This window comes from Panthera pardus, unplaced genomic scaffold, assembly GCF_024362965.1.
Source record: "Panthera pardus isolate Hobbes unplaced genomic scaffold, ASM2436296v1 HiC_scaffold_4, whole genome shotgun sequence".
NCBI classification, from domain to species: Eukaryota; Metazoa; Chordata; class Mammalia; order Carnivora; family Felidae; genus Panthera; species Panthera pardus.
Genome location: NW_026526969.1, coordinates 17,497,963 through 17,518,962, shown reverse-complemented (window position 1 = coordinate 17,518,962; position 21,000 = coordinate 17,497,963). Strand labels below are relative to the sequence as shown.

Here is a 21,000-nt window from a genome sequence, read left to right as displayed (position 1 = left end):
CCGTCCCCTCTCCCAGCCCCTGGCCACCGCCGATCTGCATCCTGTCCCCGGATTTGCCTCTTCTGGGGGTTTCGGAGAAACGGAATCACTGACCGTATGGCCCTTTGCGTGTTGTTCTGTGAGGCCACATCCCCCGGGTGGGTCCACGCTGTGGCACCTGTCATGGCTTCATTCCCTCGGGTGGCTGAACCCCGTCCTGTCATGTGGACGGACCACGGTGCGTCCATGTGAGCACTGGGGGCCCTGGGGCTTTCTCCACCTGTGGCTGTCGTGGATAGCGTTATCATGAACGTTTGTGCAAAAATCCACTGTCTCAGTGTGGTGGGCCAACCCTGGACACAACCTAGTAGAGCGGGTAGACGGGAATCTAGAACATTCTGAGACCCAGCTCTGCTCTGTGTGGAAACCGGGCCTGACCTGGGAGATACGGCAAGTGCCGTGGCCACCAGGCAGAGGCCAAGGGAACCGGGAGGACCCAGGTGACCGATGTGCCAGCGAGGGAGGAGGCCGAGATGGGGACACCGCCACGTCGGGCACACCCCCAGTGAAGCACGCCTCAGGTGAGGAAAAGAGCCACCAGCAACACAGCCATTAAAAACATATGGGACACCCCCCCCCCTACAGTGGCGTTATTCCCCTCTAAAAGGGAGGGCCACTCAAGCCATCCGCGGATGACGAAAGGATGAGCAAACCGTGCTCCGTCCACACGATGCAATATTATTCGAGACATTCTGACACGCGCTGGGACGCGGATGGACCTCAAGGACGCCGTGGTCAGTGACATAACGCCTGTCACGGGAAGACGGTGCGGGTGCCCCTGGGGACAGAAGGAGACGGTGGTCCCCAGGGGCAGGGGAGGGGTGGGCACAGAGCTTCCGCTTGGGGCCGTGGGAGAGCTGTGCGGATGGGCGGCGGTCGTGGTCCCACACAGCGGGGATGCGCCTCCTGCCACTGAACTGCGCTTCTAGAAACACCTAAGGCGGGAAACTTCGACTACGTATGCTTTACCACAGTAAAACTACGTGAAAATATTCAGCTAATCTCTGGAAGGGACACAACGCTCAATTTCAAAACCAAAGTGATGGTGCGCCTGGGTGGCTCAGTCAGTTAGGCGGCCGACTTTGGCCTGGGTCATGATCTCACGGTCCGTGGGTTCGAGCCCCGCGTCGGGCTCTGTGCTGACAGCTCAGAGCCTGGAGCCTGTTTCAGATTCTGTGTCTCCCTCTCTCTGACCCTCCCCTGTTCATGCTCTGTCTCTCTCTGTCTCAAAAATAAATAAATGTTAAAAAAAAAAATTAACAAAAAAAAACCCCAAAGTGGAAGCATTTGCCAAACAGCTGAGTGATAGGCTGGCTTTACAAAAATCGCAAACGTGGCTCCACATCAGCCCTGAAGCCCAAACACAACACAGAAAGACACGTGAAACCAGAGGGCTGGACGATTCCTCCGCGTGGGAAGGAGTGAGGGTCGCCCTGGGCCGGGGGATGCCGCTCGGGGGGGGGACGGCCAGAGTGCCGGCGTCCAGACATTCTCCTTCGAAGGGCGCCCGGTCACACCTTCACACGTGCCCCTGGAGGGACCCAGGTGGACAGGCCCCGGCAGAGTGGCCCGGGGGCACATGGAGAGACCCACCGTTCAGACGGGCGGTGAGGCCACAGTCAGGTGTCAGAAGCAGGAGGCCCCAGGCGACGGCTGCCTCTCTCCTGTGACCTCTGTCCCCTCCCCCACTGCATCACCGGCCACGGGGCAGACCCCTGCGTGGCTCCAGTGACCCCTGGGCATGCCCGCTGGGGGCTGAGTCAGGAGGGAGGGAGAAGACCCCGCAGGATAGGCTGGGCACCGTGTGGGCAGGGATTGGGGGCGGCTCCCCATGTCACCTGCACCCCAGGCCTGATGGCCACTGGAACGTGGATGTGGGGGGGGGCATTGGGCATCTCCCGTCCCCCTGACGTCCATTCCCCAGCTTCACCCTGACCCCTGTGGACCAAATCACCACCTCCCAGCATGTCTGGCAACGGGGAACCCAGCAGGGTACGGGAAGCAGGGAGGAGAGAGGGGCGGGCACTCAGTCCCAGCTCTCCTGGCGGGCTGGCCACCAGGCCCCGGCTGCCCTGTGCTGAAAGAGGGCCCCTCTTTGTTCTCATAAGCCCGTCCTCGCACCTGTCACCACCCGCCACACCAGAATGTCCCTGTATGAAGCCTTCTCAAACAACTCGGCGGGGCGGGCCGCCTTTCCCACCGACAGGCCGGGCCCGGGAAATGTGGGGGAAGAGTGGGAGTCACGGCAGGGTGTTGAGCAGGAGAGAACATGGCTGGTCCCCGCTGCTCGGCGATCGGTGTCCTCTAGCAGGAGAACCAGCCCATGTGGCCGGGAGGACCTGCCCGTCTCCCTCCGGGGACATGCCTGATCCTCCCCCACATCACGGGGCTACGGTCTGGGAGAGAGACTCCAGTGCAGGTGCAAACGTCGGGGAAGGGCTGGGCTGGCAAGAACCACATGTCTGTGCGGGCAGAGCCCCTGCCCCTCACCCCCCACCCTGTGTTGGGACCTGCCCAGGTGCCCGATGGTGCCCCTGGACCAAATGCAGAGCGGTCAGCACTGTCTGCAGAGAAGCATCCTGAAGGAGGGGACAGGGCAGGCCTGGAGGGAGTGGGAGGGAGCCCCAGGGTGGGGGGGGGCCGGGGTCCCGGGCAGCCACAGGACCTTTGGGTAAGGCCTCCAACCTGGCCAGAGCCCCCTTTGTTCAACGTCCTTTTATTCATTCAACAACCCCCCCTTAGGAGCCCCAGTGGTGCCGGCTGGCCCGGGCAGGTCAGGTCAGAGTGCTTGGCTGCAAGGAGGGGACATGGCGGTGTCTGGGACAGAGACCCCCGGTGGCCAGGGCGGAGGGGCCGCAGACCCAACTGTCTTTCCGGGTCCCTGTCCCCACCCTTCCCTGGAGATCCAAGCTGTGCAGGGGCCCTGACCAGTGACCAGTGAAGACTCTACTGTCTCCGGAGCACGTCACAGCTCTCTGTGCCCCACGTTCCCGTCAGAAGTCCTTCCTGGTGTCTCCCCGTGGTCCGTCCGCCCTCCTGCGCCAGCACATCCGAGAGGGGGGCCCTTTATGACCCCACCCAGGGCACCCACCCCACCCAGGGCACCCCAACATCGCTCCTGCTGGCAGGGATTGGCCGGGGAGCGGCCGCCGCCGGCCGGGCCTGTGAGCACAGCCCCGGGGCCATCCGGCCTCGGTTTTCCTCCCTGTGGGGATACCTGTCCCACCCCATGCCCCGCCCGGCCAGGCAAACAGACCCCTCCTGTCTCTGCACCCCATCCCGGAGGCAGCCTCATCCTGGCCCCGCAGGCCGGATTTCCTGAGCAAGGTCACTCTGGGAGCCACTGGAGCCCAGCAGCCAATAAAAGGCACCGATGCGTGGAGAGAGCTCATAAAGCAGGTCAGCCACTATAGCCTGTTTGCTCTGTGTCCCCCCCCCCCCAACCCCTACTCAGGGCCTGGGGACGCGGGGCCCGCCAGCAGCGTGGTGGCCCCGTGCCCCCACCCCGGTGTCCCCAGGCCCTCCTCATCTACCTGCTGCTCCCGTTCCCAGGTAGGCTTGCGGGGGTGTCTGGGTCCTCGCGGCTCCTGCTCCGGGCCCCACCCGCACCCACGGCTTCAGACACTGTCCACACTGGCCAAGCCTAGTTCCCAGAAACCACCCAGACCTAGGGGCCAGGGGCTGCCTGGAATCTGCGGGGACGTCCCATCAGGCCCGGGGCCCCACACACGCACATGCGCACACGTGCACGCGCGCGCACACACACACACACACACACACACACACACACACACGAGGGCGCTCTGGGCTGGCGTGGCCCTGGGCGGGAGCTCACGATGTCAAATCAATCGGGAGGAATCGATTCGGGCAGAGATTTCCGAGCCATCTGCTCGCTCCCCAAAGTCATTCTGAGCAGATTCACTTTGCAGCCAAAGCCCGGGGGAGGTCCGACTGGGGTGTGGGTGGCGGGTCGAACGAGCCTCAGTTTCTCCCGGGGCACCCTCCCTCCCTGGCTGCTGGCAGCGGGGGGCGGGGGTTGGTCACCAGCGAGGCTCTGCGGCCCTGACCCGGGGAGGAGCCGCCCCGGCCCCCAGGAACCGAGCCCCCACACGCCCGGGGACAGGGGCCCCAAACGAGCCCACCCACTCCCCACAGGCACAGGGCCGCCCCAGGCTGGCTCTCCCTTGGGCCCCGCTGTTTTGCATTTTCCCCGTTTTCACCTGCGTGTCCCGGCTCCCGCCTCCCGGGGTGCCTGTCTGCCTCCTCCCAGCCTCGGCTGACCCGCGAACCCAGATCGGCACCAACTTCGATCGGCTCCGGGGACAATATTTGCTTTGGGAAACAGTCAAACATTTATTCTCCAATTTATTCAGGAGATCGGTTGTCAAACACAAGCGGCCTCGCCACGCTCTTGCGTTTCCAGGCCTTGGCCTCTGTCCAGGGTCGGTGCGGGGCCGTGGGCGGCACCGACCAGGCCTCCCCCTTGCCCGGCATGGCTCTGCGGCTCCCCCTGCCCTCCTGCGGGTCGGAGGTCCTGCTCTGCGCAGACCCAGGGAGCGTGAGCCGGGGTGACACCAGGGAGGGCTGTCCAGATGGGGGGGGGGCACACAGGCCGAGTGCGCCCCCACGTTCTGGTCCTCCTTCCAGCCTCGGAGAGAGGCCCAAGGCACATGGTGCCCCGGCAGGTCTCGGGCTGGCATCTTCTCCAGGACCGCACCACCGGCTTGGGGCGGCGGCGGGAGGGGGTGGCGTTGCTGGGGGTGGAAGGACCACTCTAGTCTGGGGATGGCAGAGCTCCCCAGGGGTCTGGCATTTGCTGGCATTTGCACGCACCCACACAAGTGCTGCCTTCCAAGTGGCTGCTATTTGTGCTGGGAGCTGCTCCCCCCACTGCTATCTGGAAATTTCTCCTCTGCTGCTCTCGTCCCCCATCCTCTCCAGGCCAGAGCTCCTGCCAAAAGCAGAAGAGATGACTGTGGGTTCCTGCCCCCTCCCTAGGATGGCCTCTACCGATGCCCTAGGGACCCTTTGCACAGGACCCCTCTGGACACTTGTGTCCCCCGGACCCGGGGGCCCGGGGGCCCGACCCTCCACCCCCAATCCAGCCACTTTGCTTGCTGCTCCCCCATCCCGGTCCCGCCACGGAAGCCTCGGCCCCCAGCCCACCCCTCACTGCCCCCCAAAGCATGACTGTGGCCAACCAGGAAGGGAGATGCCATGGCGGGGGAGGGCAGCCGGCAGCTGGGGGTCTCCAGGACGACAGAGCTCCGTAGTCCCAGCCGTCCCCTGTGGGGCCCCGGCCCACCCTCCCCGCCCCGCAGGCCCCGCACAGCCACGTTCCCTCTGCATCTGCCACCTCCAGAGTCAGCACGGTCACGGGCCCCGGGCAGTGCCAGGGGGCAGGGGCCCGAGCCCAGCACCCTCGGGCGTCTTTGTTTTCACAGACTGACACTTGACCAGGTGATGCAGGGCTGGTGTGACGAGGTACATGGGACCGCAGGGCAGAGGCAGGGAGAGCAGTCACCAGCTCACGCAAGTGGTCACTCCCCGGCCCGGCAGGCTGGCACGAGCTGGGGGCAGGATAAGGTCGAGGCGCCCTGAGCACTGCCAGTGACACCCGGCCTCTCCCACCCGCTCCCTAGCGTCCCGGGAGCCCAGCCTCTATGGCAGGAACGGGCTGGGGGTGGGGGGGCGGTGACAGTTCGTCCCTGCAGGGCCACCCACGGCCTCGCCCCACACAGCTGGTCCCCGCACCACACAGAGCGTCCGGGCCACAGGGAGTGTGGGGCATTCAGCAGGCCCCCCCACCACGAATCTTGGGGTGGGGCTCTGCCCAGCAGGAAATGCAGGCCGGGCGGGGGGCAGGGGCCACCTGGGGCCACGCCAGCCCTCGGCGCTCACAGCCGGCTGGTCTGCATGAGCCCGTTGGCCTCGGAGCCGCGCGCGGGCGTTGTGGCCTCCCGAAGCCGGCCGCTCTTGTCGGCCTGGGGCTCCGCGGCCTCCGCCTCCTCGGCGCCGTAGCCCTTGCGGAGGCACAGAACCTTCCGGAAGCTCTGGCGGAAGTTGTCAGAGAGGAAGCCGTAGAGCACGGGGTTGGCGCAGCTGTTGGCGTAGGACAGGACGACGACGAAGAAGTAGGCGCCCGCGGAGGCGGGCTCCGCGGGCAGGACGAAGGCCAGGTTGACGATGTTGACGATGAAGAAAGGCAGCCAGCAGCCCGCAAACACCACGACCACCACCACCACCATGCGGGTCGCCTTGCGCTCCGAGCGCCGCCGCGTGGCGCCCACGCGCACGCCCGACGCCTTCACCTTGACCACGATGAGCAGGTAGCACAGGCAGATGACCAACAGCGGCCCGAAGAAGCCCAGCACGGAAGTGTAGATGATGAACACGGCGCCCCACAGGCCCACGGGCTCCGGCCAGCTGACGTTGCAGGTGTCCCAGCCCTCCTGGATGTCCGCAAAGACCACCAGGGGCAGCGACATGAGCAGCGAGAAGGTCCAGACGCCCGCGCTCGCCAGCTTGGCCACCCGGGGCGGCGCCAGCGGGCGGAGCGGATGGGGTGGACGACGGCCAGGTAGCGGTCCACGCTCATGACGGTCAGGCAGAAGACGCTGGTGAACTGGTTGATGCCGTCCAAGGTCATGACCAGGCGGCACAGGACGGGGCCGAAGGGCCAGTAGGAGACGGCGTTCTGCGTGGCCAGGAAGGGCAGCCCCAGCATGAGCAGCACGTCAGCCACGGCCAGGTTGAGGATGTAGATGTTGGTGACCGTCTTCATCTTGGCGTGGCGCAGCACCACGTAGATGACCAGAGCGTTACCCCCCAGCCCCACCACGCACACCAGCAGGTACAGCACGGGCACCACCACGGCGCGGGCCCCCGGCGAGGCCGCCGGCCCCGCCAGCGTCCCGTTGTGGCCGCCCGCGCCGGGGGGCCGCCGCGGAGGCGTTCCAGCCGGCCAGCGTGGGGACCGGGAACAGAGGCTCCATCGCGGCCGCTGCGGGCCAGGCGGGGCGAGCGCGGGCAGGGCGCGTCCTCTCTGCAAAGACAAGGGAGGACGCGGGGCGATTACCGGCCGAGGTGTTTCCTCCCCGGGCCCCGCCCGCCCGGGAGGCGCAGGATCGCCCCTCGGCGGGTAAACACGATTACTCACGTCCAGCTCGGCTGCGGCCGAGAGTCACATTAAGCAAATTGTTTGGAAAACAAGCCCAGAGAGGAAGGAGCAGGGGGCTGGCAGCTCGATGGCTTCCAGAGCCCTGACTACCCTATGCACCCCCCCCACCCCGCACTGCCTGGGGGCAGCTCCCCGATGGGCCTCTGCCCTCCTCCAGTCGGCTAGGGCCTCCTGGGGCCTGGGGGTGGTGTCACGGTCCCCATGGCGCCAGCAAGGAGGGGACGGCTCAGGGCGGGTGCAGAAGGACGGGGCAGTGATAGGGAGGTCGGGACGGCAGCCGGGCAGGCCAAGCCCCTCACACCCGGCTGACGCCGGGCATGACACCTGCCGAGCCCTGCTCTCCTGGGTGACCCCACGGCCAGACTCCAGGTGACCTCCTGGAGCCATCAGGAGGGGGCCAGGCCTCGCGTGTGGCCGAGGAGCCAGACCTCAGTCTGCAGAGCCCCCTCCAGCATCCACCGCAGGCTCTGAGGACCACCGTCCCCTCAGGAGCGCCCTCAGAGCCCGCAGGCTGGCCAGAGGACTTGGTGCCCTGGTCCTCAGAGCTGCCGCTGGGCAGGGTGTCTCTGGGCCGAGGGGACGACATAGGAGACCGCTCCGGGGTGCAATCATCACAGCTGTGAGGGACACGCTCTGGGCATGCGCTCTGGGGCCGGCCCGCCACCTCCACGGCCACGGCCCAGGGCGGGGAGCGGAGCAGGTAGGTGAGGTCCTTATGTGCCCTAGACCAGGGAACACACGGAGCCCAGGCCAGAAGGACACGCATGTGTGTGAGCGGGGGCCGGCCCCTGGGAGAGGGGGTGTGCAGGGGCAAGGCTTTGGGTCTCGTGGAGGAAGAGGCACAGGCAGAGAAGGGAAAATGTTAACATCCCCGGTTCAAGGTCATGGACACACATGTGTCCTTATGTAGTTTTGGTGCTTTTCCGTATGTTTGAGAAAGTTCATAAAAGCAATGCTGCTCCGGAGAAAATAACTGTCTCCACTGATGACAGGAAGAGAAAGGGGGCACAGCGCACAGGGGGAGGGGGCCTAAGTGCCCCAGGGGACCCAACCAGGGCCACTCAGGCCCAGAGGTCCCCCTGCCCTGCCCGACTGGCCCGCAGTGCCCCGAGTTTCCTCAGAGCAGAGGACACCCCCAGTGGTGGCCAGCCCCGGACTCTGGCAGACAAGTGCGGGGGGAGGGGGTGTCCGGGGGGGTGTGTCTGGAACAAAGAAGAAAGGCAGGTGTCAGAAAGAAACCTGAAGGTCCCGATGGGCCGACTCTCCAAGTTCGTTACGAAATGTGGCCCTAGAAAACCGGCAACAGGGAGTGTGGGCCAGCCGGTCCATTTCATATGAAATTAAAAATAATAGGAATCGACAAGCATGTCCAAGATCTGTTTAAATAAATACGTTTAGGTTCCTCAACAAGGCACGGGTAAAAATATTATGAAACAAATTTGGCTCCTGTCTAAGAAGTAAAATGAGCAAGTGTGTTATTTTTGAAAATTCACAACTCTCGGGTGTGAAAAATCATTTGGACTTAAAAAAAAATCCATAAAAGTCAGAATCAAGTTGGGTCTGGACACAGCTGAAGAGAGACTCGGAGAAGGGGAGAGGGGTCGAGGGCCCTGCGAGCGGGGTGGGCGGACGAGAGGGCACCGGCAGCACGGACGGCCACGGACAGGAGCCCTGCGCCCCCGGGGAGGATGGATAAGACCCGGATGAGGAGAAAATCCCCCAGAATGGCAGCTGGGAGACAGCGGGCCCCAGACGGAGAACGTGCATCGGGACGAGTACAGCCAGTGGAGAGCACTGTCCCCCTGGGTCCCCTCCAGGTGGAGGTTCGTGGGAGGGAGAGAGACACTCGGGGTTGGGCTGGATCTGCTGCTCCTGGTTCGGAGGGCCCCTGGCAGCTATATGGGGACCTGATGTGAGCCAAGTGACTGGGACTAAGACAAGGCAAGGCACGGCCTCTGGAGACAACCGCATCTCCAGACAAAGCCGGGGATCCCTCGGCTGGAAGCGGCATTCCCAAGTTGGGGGGTCCACACCTCCCCGGGGGACCCAGCTGGGAGGAGGGCTTTCCGGGGACACTTGGGCTGAGATCGGCCCGCTGGTCTCTGTGCCCAAGGCCCCTGCCTCACATTTGGGGAAAAAATACTCAAGAAGGGGCTTCTGGCTCCTTTTCCTGCATGGGACCCCGAGTGCTGGGAGGGGAAGAAGCCACCGTCCCCTGAGATGTTCGGCTCACCCATGGAGGGAGGGGCGACTGTCAGCTCAGATGCACCCTGGCTGGGGCCTGGGGCCCCCGGCGTGGCATAGCCAAATGTGAGCTCAGGCCTGACTCAGATAGCCCGTGCCTTCCAGAAGCTTCTCAGAGCTCCCCTGAGATGGCTCCGGAGCCCCGCCACCCCACGGACACCCCAATTCCTCAGGCCGCGGAGCTGCGAAGAACGAAACTAGGCCATTACGGTGGCGCCTGCCTCTGGGAACACGGTTCTACAGGAGCCATTATTTAGAAGTGGCAATCGTCTTAGTCACAGAAATTACACTCGTGGCAAATTGTCCCTGGGGCCCTTCCTCCTGCGGCGGGGGATTTAGTGGGGGGGGGGGTGTGGAATCAGCCACAGGCCCGCGCTGGGGCTCTCTGACCCAGAGCCCCCACCAGGGAAGGACTGCCTGCCCACTGATGTGGCCCAGGGAACAGACCCCCTACCCTCCCTCCCGTCCCGCCAGGGATCTTGGGGGGTGGCGGGTCACGTCACCTCCCTGAGCCCCTGGCAAATGGAAAGTCCCTGAACACATGAAATAAATTCAGATACGCAAGATGCCGTGTGCAGTGCCTGGCACACAGTGGGTGCTAAATAATTGCTCCCTCTCGCCTGCCCCAAACAGCCCAGCATCTTCTCCCAGTGTCGGAAAAGGTTCCTGCCCTGGGCTTCAAGGAGAAGGGGCTGGAGGCTTCCCGGGGACACGGGGAGGGGACAGGCCCTCAGTGCCCAGAGCTCCGCAGCTCCCCCCGGGGTTGGCCCCACGTGAGGTCGGCAGGAAAGGGCAGGTGTCCTCCACCCAGGGCAGTACCAGGTGGGAGCGGCTCCGTGTTCCTGGGGTCCTCACCTCCCCCGACCTGCGCAGGGCAGGGGCCAACACCGAGAGGACCGGCCCCAGCACCGCATCCCGGCCTGCCTCCCCCACACAGGCTCCTTCCGTCCTCAAGGCAGCTCTGGGCAGACTGGTGTCCCTGCCCCCCCCCAGGGGAGACGAAGGTGGGTGTGGGCTGGCCTGGGGCGGTGAACGGGAGGCTGGCCAGCGGAGACCCTTCCTCAGGGTCCCAGCGCCACGTTTGTTTCCAAGGCCACGTTCCGCCCCCAGCACACTTTCTGGGAAATCTGGGTCATTTTACCCGGAACCAATGGAGGGTCATTGTCATCGATGCTGTCAACAGCCTTCGGCTTGAGGCACTCAGTCCTCCCCCAAGGGGCAGCTGGGCCCAGGAAACCTGCTCTCTTCGGCAGATGGGGGGGGGGGGGGGGGAGGCGGGCAGCCAGAACTGCCTCCAACCGTGGCCACTGGGACTCCTGGCCCTTGCCCTTACTCAGGACCCCAGGTCAGCCTGCGGGCCAGGGTCGGTGGGCCGGGCAGTGGGGCAGGTGAGCAGCTGGCGTGGACTCTGGGTGGGGAGACAGCACACAGGTGAACCTGCAGGGCGGGCCTCCCTGCTGGGGAAGCATCAGGAGGGCCCGGAGCGCTGTTGGCCAAGACCGCGGATGCCGGGGCTCCCTTCTTCCCGGGACCCCTAGACGTTGGGCCGGCTCTTCCTGCCGCCTTCCCACAGCTCACTCTGCCTGGCCGCCGCCTCCCCTGGTGCCGACGGCAGACCCCCCCACCCCCCACCTCGGACCCGGCCCGCGCCCCCTGGGACCTGCTGCCCCGCTCGCCCAGCGGCTCCCGCTCCCTCCGCTTCGGCTTCCCACCCTCACCTTCCCGCCAGTCTCCAGCCGATCCCTCCCCGGCCGCGCCGCCCACCCTTCGCCAGCCTCGGGGCGAGCTGGGCTGCGGCGTCCACCGCCGGGGGTCGGGCCGAGTCTCCCTTGCGCCCCGACCCCGGCACACCGGGTCCAGAGGCCGGAGGGTGGCGAGGGTCGGGGAGCCGGGGAGCGGGAGGGGGTGGAGCGGCGGAGACCGGGTGGGTGGGGGGTCGGACGACGGGCAGGGGAGGCCCCCAGGGCGGCGGCCGGTGAGCCCCGGGGGAGAGAACACAGGTGAGGCAGGGGCGCAGAGGGCGGCGCAGGCGGGGGCGCGCGGCAGGACCCCCGACCAGGGCCGCGCGGGGCTTCGCGCAGGGTAGTGAGACCCCCCCCCCAAAGGACAACAGGGATCCGCGCGGGGCCCCGGCGAGGCGCGGGGGGCAGGGGCGCGCGGCACTCACCGGTCGGCGGGGAGCCGAGTGCCCGCGCTGCGCTCTCTCCGGGCTCGGCGCTCTGGGCTCGGCTCCCGGCGGGGGGCGGGGCGAGCGCGGGGGGCGGGGGCGGGGCGGGCCTGGTCCCCGCGGTCCCCCCCCCCCTCCCCTCCAGGCAGTCTGCGGCACTCGCCCGGTCGGGCCCCAGAACGGCGACGCCCCCGCCTCAGTCTCTAACGTCCGCTCTGGCAGGAAAGCCCAGCCCGGGGGTCCCCCCCCCCCCGCCCCCCGCCGCAGCGCGCTCCTCAAAGTCGACGGATCGGAAGCCGTCCTCACTCGGAGAAGCTGGACGCCTGGGTCTGGCGGCGGAGGCCACTAACCCCGGGCGCGGGGCCCAGCTGGCCGAGCGGTTTGGGGATCCCCCTTCACTCTGGAGGCTGTCCCCTTGGCCGGGATCACAGCCACCTGATCCAAACACAGGTGCAGGGTCTCACACCTGCACTCTGGGACTCGGCAGGGCTGCGGGCCTGGGAAGCTGCATTCTGGCAAGGTTCCAGGCAGGCGGCTGCGGGGCGGGGTGGGGGGGGGGCGGTCGGGGCCCCCGTTTGAGCCGATTGTAACCGGTAGTGTTGGGCGCCGTGCTCTGCTGGCACGGGGCGCTGGGTGGGTGTCCATTCCCCACACCAAGGAGCAGCCTCCAGAGTCCTTACCGGGACTTATGTGGGGGGTGGCTAGCCAGTGGCTGGAAGGACTGAGGTGCCTCCAGATGGCGGAACCCCTAAGACGCCCGGATCCTCGCCCTTGACATACCGCATGCTGATAGGTGGGGACGGCAGCAAGTTACCCTGTATTTTCTTTCCTCCGCCTCCTCCTCCCCCTCTTCCTCCCTCTACCCTCCTCCTCCTCCCCCCACCCTCCTCCCCCTCCTTCTTCCCCTCCCCCTCCCTCTACCCCCTCCTCTCCCACCCTTCTCCTCCTCTCCTCCCCTCTCTCCTCCCCCTCCTCCCCCCTCCTCCTCCCCCTCCTTTCCCTCCTCCTCCCCTCCTCCTCCCCCTACCCTCTTCCCCCTCCTTCTCCCCCTCCCCCTCCCTCTACCCCTCTCCACCTCCTCCCCTTCCCTCCTCCCCCTACCCTTCTCCTCCTCCCCTCCTCTCCCTCCTCCTCCCTCCCTTCCTCCCCCTTCTCCTCCTCCTCCCCCTCTTCTGTTCCCTCTGCCCCTTCCCCCTCCTCCTTCTCTTTCTCCTCCTTTGAGAGAGAGAGAGAGAAGGACGGTAGAGGGAGAGAGAGAGAGAGAGAGAGAGAGAGAGAGAGAGTCCTAAGCAGGCTCCACACCCCGTGCAGAGCCCAGCGTGGGGCTGGATCTCAGGACCGTGAGACTGTGACCGGGCCAAGATCAACAGTTGGATGTTGAGCCGACTGAGCCGCCCAGGCGCCCCAAGGTACTTTCTTCTTTATGCTTTTCTGAGATGTTTCATTTTGTACAAGAAGTGTGGGTTATGTTTTTAATCGAGAAAAGGCACTTACGGACCAGGGGGTCCAGCTTGGGGCACGTGCCTGTCTCCATGCAGGCTCCATGTGGGGGGGCGCTGGGCTGCTCCTGGGGCACATAGCAGCCCCTCCCCAGCCAGACCCAGATCCCTTGTTCAAGAGGTGGCCCAGCCCCCGTCCCCCACCCCAGGCCGGGTCCTTGGAGTCCTTCAGCTCCACAAGGGGGCCGCATAGACCTCACCCCTGTGGTGGTAAAGCTGGACACCCCCTGCCAAGGAAACACGGAGCCCCGGAGAGGAAACTGTTCCCTCCCCCACAGTCCCCACCGGCCCCCAAGGAGGCTGCGTCTTTCTGACGTCCCGCAGGGAGCCGTAGCCGCAGGAGGTCAAGGGGTCCTGGCCCCTCGGGAGGGCCCGATGGCTGCACCGAGCCTGCGGTTCGGATGTCCCCCTGGACCGTGGGCGGGCTGAGCTAGGGCCAGGCTGTGTGTCCTCCTTGGCTTGCCCGCCGGGAAGGCAGAACACACGAGCACCTGTGTGTGGCCTGTCGCGAGCTCAGCAGGGGCGCGCAAACCCTCTGGAATCGATCGGGTGGAAAACACACAGTTCTCGGCGCTCCCCGGCCCGGCCTGCACTGGACGATGCAGATTCGCTCTGGACAAAACAGGAGGGGCCTATTCCGTGAGCTCCAGAGTGGCACGGAGAGGTATTTAACGGGCGTGCTTTTAAATCATTAAGTACTGTGTGGAAAGAAGCAGGTGCCGAGGAAGAGACAGTCGTGGGGACAGAAAGGCTGGGACAGGCTCTATAAGGAGACAGCTGACTCCAGTGAGGCCAGGAACGGACTAGACAGAGGGAACAGCAGATGCAAAGGCTCTGCGGCAGGAGTGAACTTGGCATGTTCTTGTGACTGGACGGGTGACAATGGGACCAGTGGCGGGAAAGGGGCCAAAATAGTAGGGCCGGGCCACCGCAAGGGGCGTGATCTGACAGTGAGAGTGACCAGAAGGGGGGTGCTGGGGGTCTGAGCACGGTGGGGACCTCTGGGTCTGTGTCTTGAGGACATAGTCAGGGGCCACTACGGCCTGAATGGTCAGCTCTGTCCTCCACAGGCACAGAGCTCGGGTGTCTCTGGGTCACAGCCCGTGGAGGAGGTGACAGTGCCCTGGGGTAAGATTATGGCCCACGTCCTGTGAGCTCTGGCTGTTAGGTCTCATGCCTTCTTGCCCCACGCAGGGCCTATTGTCTGCACAATCCCTGGGCTTTGTTCTGGGACCTGCCATGCCTCAGGCCGGGGCCGGGCTCTGGGTGGACAGTGGCATCGGAGGCCGGGTCCCGGGCCCCGCGCCCCCCCCACCGACCCGAATCTGCCCCGTGTGAACCCTGGCCTTTCCACCCTCTCTGGAGATCCCTGGCCGTGCCTTGCCCAGTCCACAGCTGTGGCTTCTCTATGCGGATCCCCCGAGAACCTCTCCAAGCCCCCCAGACTCCTTCCCCACCACCCCCGTCTGCCTCTCCCCTTCCTTCAGCCTGTTTTTGACACCCTTGTGGTTCACACCTCAGCCATGGGCTGTATCCAGCTCCTGCTGGCCAGAGGTCCCCAAAGTTCTGGGGTTCCCCAAGCAGCTTCCTCGATCTCAGTGTCCCGAGGGGCTCAGTGTCCCGTGTGGGAGTCAGCGTCTGGCACACAAGGGGGACACAGCCTTGTGGGTGGGGTGGATGCTTGGTTAACGCCCAGCATCAGGCTGGGACCCCTGTGACACCCTCCCACCTGGGTGGCCTCACCTGGCTGCTGCCGGGGGCTCCGATGGGAAAGGAGGTGTCCAGAGAGGTGGCCTGTCCGCCTTCCCCCTCCCCGTTGCCCCATGCTCCTGGCATGAGTCCCCAGGAGCAGCAAGTGGCGGGGACATCTGGGTACACTCTGCAGAGGTCAGGCCAGCACCAAAGAGAAGGCTGAGGATTAGTGGCGGCTGGGAGCCATGGCAACAGGACAACGGCCCAGTGGGTCTCCCCAGGGACGGCCCCCAGACCCCTTGAGTAGGGACCCCCATCCTAGTGGCGAGCTCTGCCGTGGCCTGCGCCCCTCCCCTTTCCAGAGGCTGAGGCCTGCCGCCCCCCCCCCCCCCCCGGGACACGAGTGCACCTCCCTGACCGTCCCAGCCACTCCGGCCCCCACCCGTGCTGAGGCTCCTAGTGATTATTCAAAAGCCACGGAGGCTGACTCCGGTTCACCTGGAAACACCCCGGAGGCCCCCGTCTGTGTCCCCAGGAAAGTCCCCAAGCCAGGGCAGGCCCTGGGGAGGTGGGTGTGAGGCATTCACTGTCCTCGGGCCAAGCTGGCCCCCCTCTACTCGGTGAGGCCACGCTGTGTCCACCCCCCAATCTTTTTCCTAGCTGTATCCCTGCCCAGCACAGCCCGTCTCCTTTTCTCCAGGTAATTAACCTGTTCCAGTGCCCCTTCCTCCAGGAAGCCCTCCTGGCTGCTGCACACTGGTTCTTCGCCACTCTGCCACCTGGTGGTCCCAGACCGCATCCCCTCGGTGATGTTTGTCCTGGTTACAGAGGTTGTGAGTGTTGGTGAGGGATTGTCTCTGCCTCCCACCCGGCGGACGCGGCTGTGGGCTCACGGGAGGCCCTGGGCTTTCTGCAGGGGCCTGAGGTTGGGCCCTTCCTGGCCGTGGCCTCGGGCTTCAGTGGGCACTCTGTGGCGATGCCCCCTCAATGCAGCTTCCCGGGCCACCCCAGCCCTCAGAATGGCAGGCTTCGCCCCGTGGGCGCTAATTGGGCATGACGCTGTCGTGGGTGTAGAGCGGGGAGCAGAGACCCGGCCCCGGGTGAAGGGCCACCAGCCCGGTCAGCGCAGGGGAAGAGAAAGATGAGGCACTGGGTGACTTGGCACCCTGCGCTGCAGAGAAGCCCCCTGCACCCCCAGGGCATTTCCGGGACCCCCCCGGCCCCCCCTCCCCACCAAGACAGCTCTTCCCTCAGGAGGCGGCTGCGTTTACGGGTGAGGCCCCAGGCCCGCCCCAGGCACCCCGGAGGCAAGATGGTCGGAGCCCCTTGGCCAGACTCCCCAGACGCAGGGCACATGCCAGGGCCTGTGAATGAAGAGAGAGGGACCAGACACCAGGTGGGGATCTGTCTGCACCCGGCGTGGCCCAGCTGGGACCCTCCTTGCCTTAGATGATGGGTCCCCAGATGATGAGCTCCAGGGAGGAGCCTCTCAGGGTGACCCAGCGGCCCCACTCCTGCCAAAGACTCCCCAGAAGGCCGGACTGGTCCCCGCCCCACCTCCCCCCACCAAGCTGTGCAGGGTGGCCGGGCCAAGGCTTCCCTGGGATGTGGGCTCAGCCCGGGCAGGGTGGGGCGGGCGGCTAAGGCCCATCTTGCGGATGATGTGGCCGTTCCGGGGCCACCTGTGTGCATGACACAAGGTCCTGGGGCAGGGCCAGGCCTGGCGCCGGGCTGTGTGGCATTAGGTACAGGCGTGGGCGCTGACTCGGCGGCGGGGAGGGAAGGCGGCCACGAGAGGGAGGAGGAAGGCGGTGAGCTTCCAAAATTAGCCACGACACGAAGCGGGGATTATCATGACCCCGCTCACTGACGGGTCTTTGGGGACAAGCGGCCAAACACGGCTGTCCTGGGCACAGACAATGAACAGAGATGTTCCCCCCTTTTCCTGAGGGCACCTGGGGACCGGGCAGAGCTAGCGCCACAGCCTTCCCTGCAGACGGGCCAAGGGGGTGCAGGGAGCTGGAGCGCGGGTGACCAGGCAACGAGGAGAGGGACGGACAGCACACCCCATCTGGGGAAGAGGCCAAGGGGTGCCAAGGCTCCAGAACATCGCCCGCGGCAGGGCGGGCGGTGGCTCTTCCCCCCAACACAGGGCAGCCTGCCCTAGGGTCAGGGTGGGTCTTAAGGCCCCCGGAGTGAGTTGGTGGGTTTGGGCTGGTGTCCCCCGCCACCACCCTGAGCCCCCAGGCTCCGGGAACAGGAAATGCCCCGAGGAGACGGCTGGAGGGCAAGGTCAGCAGCCGGTCACCAGGGTACGGGCTGGGGGGTGGCCGGCTGGGGACTGCGTTCAGCCACACACGATAAGAGAGCTCTGACGAAACAACCAGCCCAGACCGCAGCCTCGTGCACGCCGCGTTCCTCCCCCCGACAGCCAACGGGAACAGGTGCAGGCCAGCCACGCGGTAACCACAGAGCCACGGGTGTGTGCCGCCCACGGAGGACACGGGGGCCGGCCAGGTGATGCCACTCACCTGTGAGTGCTCGCAATTAGGGTCGTTAACTCCTCCTTGTTCAGCAACATTAAGTAACCAAGTAAAGACCCCACGACCGGACGGCGGCTTCGACCGGACCCCGGCGAGACGTCAGCCCCGTGTCTGGGACAGGCAGGATGGCCGGCCGGCGTCTGGAGCGGGGACGACCCGCCCCTTCTCTGCAAGGGGCTGCGGTTGGTCTCCGTCCCCACTCAGAGCCCCTTGGGGGAGAAGTGGGAGCGGCGCCTCCCCCTGCAGTGGCCTCGGTCCCTACCCTGTCCTTGAGGACACCCGTGGAGCCTCCCGGAGGCAGTGGTGACATAATCAGCCCGGGAGACAGCCAGAGTGACCTGGTGGCACTTGGAGGGGCAGCGATGAGCTGTAAGTTCTGGAGCTCAGGCAGGGATGACAATCAGCTGGCCTTGGCCCTTGGGAGGGGCCTCGGGGAGGGCAAGGCCTGGAGGGGACCGGACGCCCGGATGGAACACTGCGGGCGGGACCCCTACAGCCACACCTCCCGGGCCAGCCGGAGCCGGGAACCAGCCCCTTGTCATTTTTTTTTTTTTTAAATAGTGTATGTTAATATGGACTTTATGTTTTAGGGCAGTTTTAGGGTTACAGAAAATGGAGCACTGTTCCCCTATACCTCTGTCCCCCCCCCCACACAATTTCTTCTATATGAAGTCTCGCATTGTTGTGATACATTTGTTACGATCGACGTTACAATGATAATATTGACCCATTATTTTTTACGTTTTGGACACTGTGGGTTTGGATGAATGGACGATGACCAGTTTCCACCATCGCAGCATCACACAGAGTAGTGTCACTGTCCTGCCTATTCAGCCTCTCCTCTCCCCCAGCCCCAGATAACTGCGTTTTGTTTTTTTGTAACACGGTTCTGCCTTTTCCAGAATGTCCTGTAGTTGGACCCCTACAGTGTAGGCTTTTCTCGCCGGCGTCTTTCACTTGGTAATACGCATTTGAGCTTCCGGCGTGGCTTCCCGTGGCTTGATGGAGCATTTCTTTTTAGCTGAACACTATTTCATTGTGGGCATCGACCACAGTTAATTTACCCGTCACCTGCTGAAGGACGTCGTGGTTGCTCCCAGACCCCTGCCTTTCTGCGGGCGGGCAGTACTCGAACAGTGCCCTCCCTGCCCCCTTGGCCCATGCCTGCCAGGGGGCCACCCCTCGGAACTACAACGTCTCCAGGCTCTCCTGGGCCCCTGTCACCCTTACCCCGGCCTGGCACCGGGCAGGTCTACTCCAAGGTCTCAGCTAGTGTCAAATGGCCACAGGGGTCTTGCCCAAAGATGGCAGGCCGGGCACCCAGAGGGCAAATATGTCAACACTCTGGCTGGTAGACCCCGGCCACCTCCTCCAGGAAGCCCTGCTCCTCAGAGTTCTGTTGTTAAAGTTTCCCCCCAAATTCATGTGCACTCAGAACCTCACAATGTGACCTTATTTGTAAATAGGGTGTCTGTATACATAATTAGTGACAGATTGGAGACGAGGCCATCCTGCATTATTATAGGTGCCCTGGATCCAATGACAAGTGTCCTTAGAAGAAGAGGAGAGACACAGACACAGAGGAGAAGCCACATGAAAACGGAGGCGGAGACTGGAGCCCCCAGAAGCTGGAAGAGGCAGGAGGGAGCCTCCCCTGGAGCCCTTCGGGCTGAGGGGCTTGGCCCTGCCCCCCTGGATCTCTGACTTTGGGTCTCCAGACTGTGAGCGGCTCGACTTCTGTTCCCTGAGCCACCAGTTTGTGATAAGGTGGTAAGATGGCCCCAGGGCAGGAAACCAGGCTTGACCCTCCCTCCCTCCCTCCTTCTCTGCCCGTTGGCCTGGCACTCCTCATGTGGGCTAATCCCCTGTGCCTTCCCTGGGCTCTGGTCTCCCGTCCTGACTGCCTGCCTTGTGCCCCGTGGCCCCAGCTCCCGGGTAGAAGGAAGGGTTGCCTGCTGAGGGGCACTGCCTCATCCTGTCCCCATGCCCCTGGCACACACCCTGTGGCCACAGGACATTTTCAGTTTCCACAATCCTTGGGTTTTGATGTTGACACACTCGAGGCCCATTCAAGTCACTTGATTTCCCACTCAGAGACGAATCAAAAGGAACACATCTTCTCTGATTTGTTCACACCAGTCAACTTTTCCATCAATAAAAAAGCCCATTTTGCTCATCCGATGCCAACGGAATGCAATCTTTTCTAAGATGTCAGAATTCAGTGACTCATTCACTTATTTCATCCCATTTACGTCTGAGAGTCAAACGGCATCTGGAGACAGAATTCCTCATTAGAGAACAAGTCATTAAGAAGTCAGCATGGAGGGGCGCCTGGGTGGCTCAGTCGGTTGAGTGTCCGACTTCGGCTCAGGTCATGATCTCGCAGTCCGTGAGTTCGAGCCCCGCGTCGGGCTCTGGGCTGACAGCTCAGAGCCTGGAGCCTGTTTCAGATTCTGTGTCTCCCTCTCTCTGACCCTCGCCTGCTCGTGCTCTGTCTCTCTCTGTCTCAGGAATAAATAAACGTTAAAAAAAATTTAAAAAAAAAAAAAAAAGAAGTCAGCATGGAAACACAGACCCGAGCACTGCCTCACCTCGGTGGCAAAGCTTGGGGCCTGGCTCTCCTCCACGTCCAGGCAGCAGAGGCCTGGGGCTGGGCCGTCTGCACCCCGCTAAGTGGAGGTCCCTGAGCTCCAGCCCATGGCTGCCCTTTGAGAACACAGGCCCAGCAAAAAACTTCTGATTTTTCTCAAGACAAAAGCTTTTTACATGCGTTGCCCGACTCACACACGTCGGCAGGAAATGACAGATATCCAGGGCATGGGCCAAGTACGGCCACCGGGAGCCCCCCAGTGCCCTGGGGCCTCGAACTGCCCTGGAAGCTGCTCTGACCCCAGGGTGCCGGCCACCCCTCCGGGCCAGCTGGCCCCCCAAACATGCTGTTCCCCCTGGACGTGCTGCCCGCCCCCGCCGGACATGCTATCCTCCCCGGATGTGCTGGTCCCTCCAGGATGTGCTTGTACCCTCCAGACATGCTGGTCCCTCCAGGACATGCTGTTCCCTGCCAGACATGCTGGCCCCCCCACCCCCACTCCGGACGTGCTGGTCCCCTCTGGACATGCTGGTCTGATGGTCTGGGCCAGTGGGTGTATCTCTGTGGGCAACACTTCACTGCCCAGCAACCTGGTCTCGGGAAGGCCCATGGATGGGTGCAGCTGGGGGGCCCCGGCTTAGCCCTGACCGGGACAGCAGCCACCTCCAAGCCCCAGCTTCCATCTGTAAAGGGGAAAAAATAAACATAATGAGAATTAACAATAACGATACGAGCTGTGGTGGTTAGTTTTCTGGGTCCACTCGGCGAGGCTCCATTTCTTGGTTACTCAGTCACACGCTGGCACAGACGTCGCTGGGAAGGTGTTTGTGATTGCGGCTAATGTCTACCGGCAGGTGGCTTTAAGTACAGGAGACGAGCCTCGTGCTGTGGGCGCATCAGGTGGTTTTAAGTAAAGGAGATGAGCCTCGTGTTGTGGGTGGGTCCCATCTAAGTGCTTGGGGGCTTTAAGAGCCTCAGGTTTCCGGGCGAAGGAGGAATTTCCACCTCAAGAAAGCACTGCCTCGGATTATGTCCCACGGGCATGC

General features: G+C 64.2%; 1 protein-coding gene and 1 long non-coding RNA gene across 5 annotated transcripts; one reads left to right on the top strand and one right to left on the bottom strand.

The window, feature by feature from the left end:
* Nucleotides 1-4,379: 4,379 nt before the first annotated feature.
* Nucleotides 4,380-11,721, bottom strand: SSTR5 (somatostatin receptor 5). Its single transcript, XM_053894018.1, is given in 4 exon segments — nt 4,380-6,580; nt 6,583-6,977; nt 6,979-7,084; nt 11,631-11,721. Coding segments are annotated over 3 exon segments (1,095 nt in total). The 5' UTR covers nt 7,035-7,084; nt 11,631-11,721; the 3' UTR covers nt 4,380-5,936.
* Nucleotides 11,722-11,797: 76 nt separating this feature from the next.
* LOC109259674 (uncharacterized) lies at nt 11,798-19,545 on the top strand. Of its 4 annotated transcripts, XR_008419156.1 has the most exons (4): nt 11,798-12,080; nt 12,336-12,447; nt 12,942-13,039; nt 18,890-19,545. It is a non-coding gene; the product is annotated as an uncharacterized LOC109259674 (long non-coding RNA). The 4 variants fall into 4 exon arrangements; XR_008419153.1 differs by lacking the exon at nt 12,336-12,447; XR_008419155.1 differs by lacking the exons at nt 11,798-12,080; nt 12,336-12,447; nt 12,942-13,039 and adding an exon at nt 15,214-16,217.
* The last annotated feature ends 1,455 nt before the right edge of the window (nt 19,546-21,000 follow it).